The sequence below is a fragment of the Rhincodon typus genome, unplaced genomic scaffold, assembly GCF_021869965.1.
Source record: "Rhincodon typus isolate 14 unplaced genomic scaffold, sRhiTyp1.1 hic_rhity00016199, whole genome shotgun sequence".
In the NCBI taxonomy this organism is placed as follows: domain Eukaryota; kingdom Metazoa; phylum Chordata; class Chondrichthyes; order Orectolobiformes; family Rhincodontidae; genus Rhincodon; species Rhincodon typus.
The window spans coordinates 2,732-3,329 of NW_025981837.1; the positions used below are offsets into that span (position 1 = coordinate 2,732).

The following is a 598-nucleotide window of genomic DNA, read 5'->3' on the forward strand; positions in this document are numbered from 1 at the left end:
AGTAAGGCCCCGGGGTCAGGGTCTGAGTAAGGCCCCGGCATCAGGGTTTGAGTTGGTGGATCTTTGGCCAAGGGAATCCAATGGAAACAACATGGGCTTGGTGCAGTTTTAATGTCGGGGGCTAGGCCATGCCCTTATGATGGGAGAGGAGGGCAGATTGGCCTGCCTTTAGCAGGGGGGTGGGGGCTGGGACAGTGCAGGGACAGCGAGAGCTGGCGGAGTGAAGCAGAGATTATTGTGATATTGTGCAGGGAATGAGGAGGATCGCAGGGATTTGAGCAACTCCCTGGCCTTGCTGAAGGATCTCATTTCCGCTGTGGACCAGGAGGTCCATGACTGTGAGAAAAGGTACCGGCTGCAGGATGTCTACAACCGCATGGACCCCAAGGCCGTGGCTCCCATGCACAACGGCAGGACCTTTCGGAAAGAGGACATGATCCGGAGGAAGCTGGTCCATGACGGCTTCCTCCTGTGGAAGACCGCGACTGGCAGGTTTAAAGGTAAGGCTTGGAAACCAACCAGGACCAACCAGGCTGCAGAGACCCTCTGGAGGTGTGCAGCTCAGGGCACTCTCAACAGTCACACAGTGAGAGCAATT

At 56.7% G+C, this 598-nt stretch overlaps 1 protein-coding gene across 1 annotated transcript in view; it reads left to right on the plus strand.

Moving 5' to 3' along the window:
• The window catches only part of LOC125482738 (rho guanine nucleotide exchange factor 2-like), a gene marked incomplete at its 3' end in the record, with an annotated part of 4,470 nt that overhangs the window by 2,146 nt on the left and 1,726 nt on the right, over positions 1–598 (plus strand). The window contains exon 3 of the mRNA XM_048594869.1: positions 252–500. Within this exon, the coding sequence (XP_048450826.1) occupies positions 252–500 (249 nt within the window). The remainder of the gene's footprint in view (positions 1–251; positions 501–598) is intronic.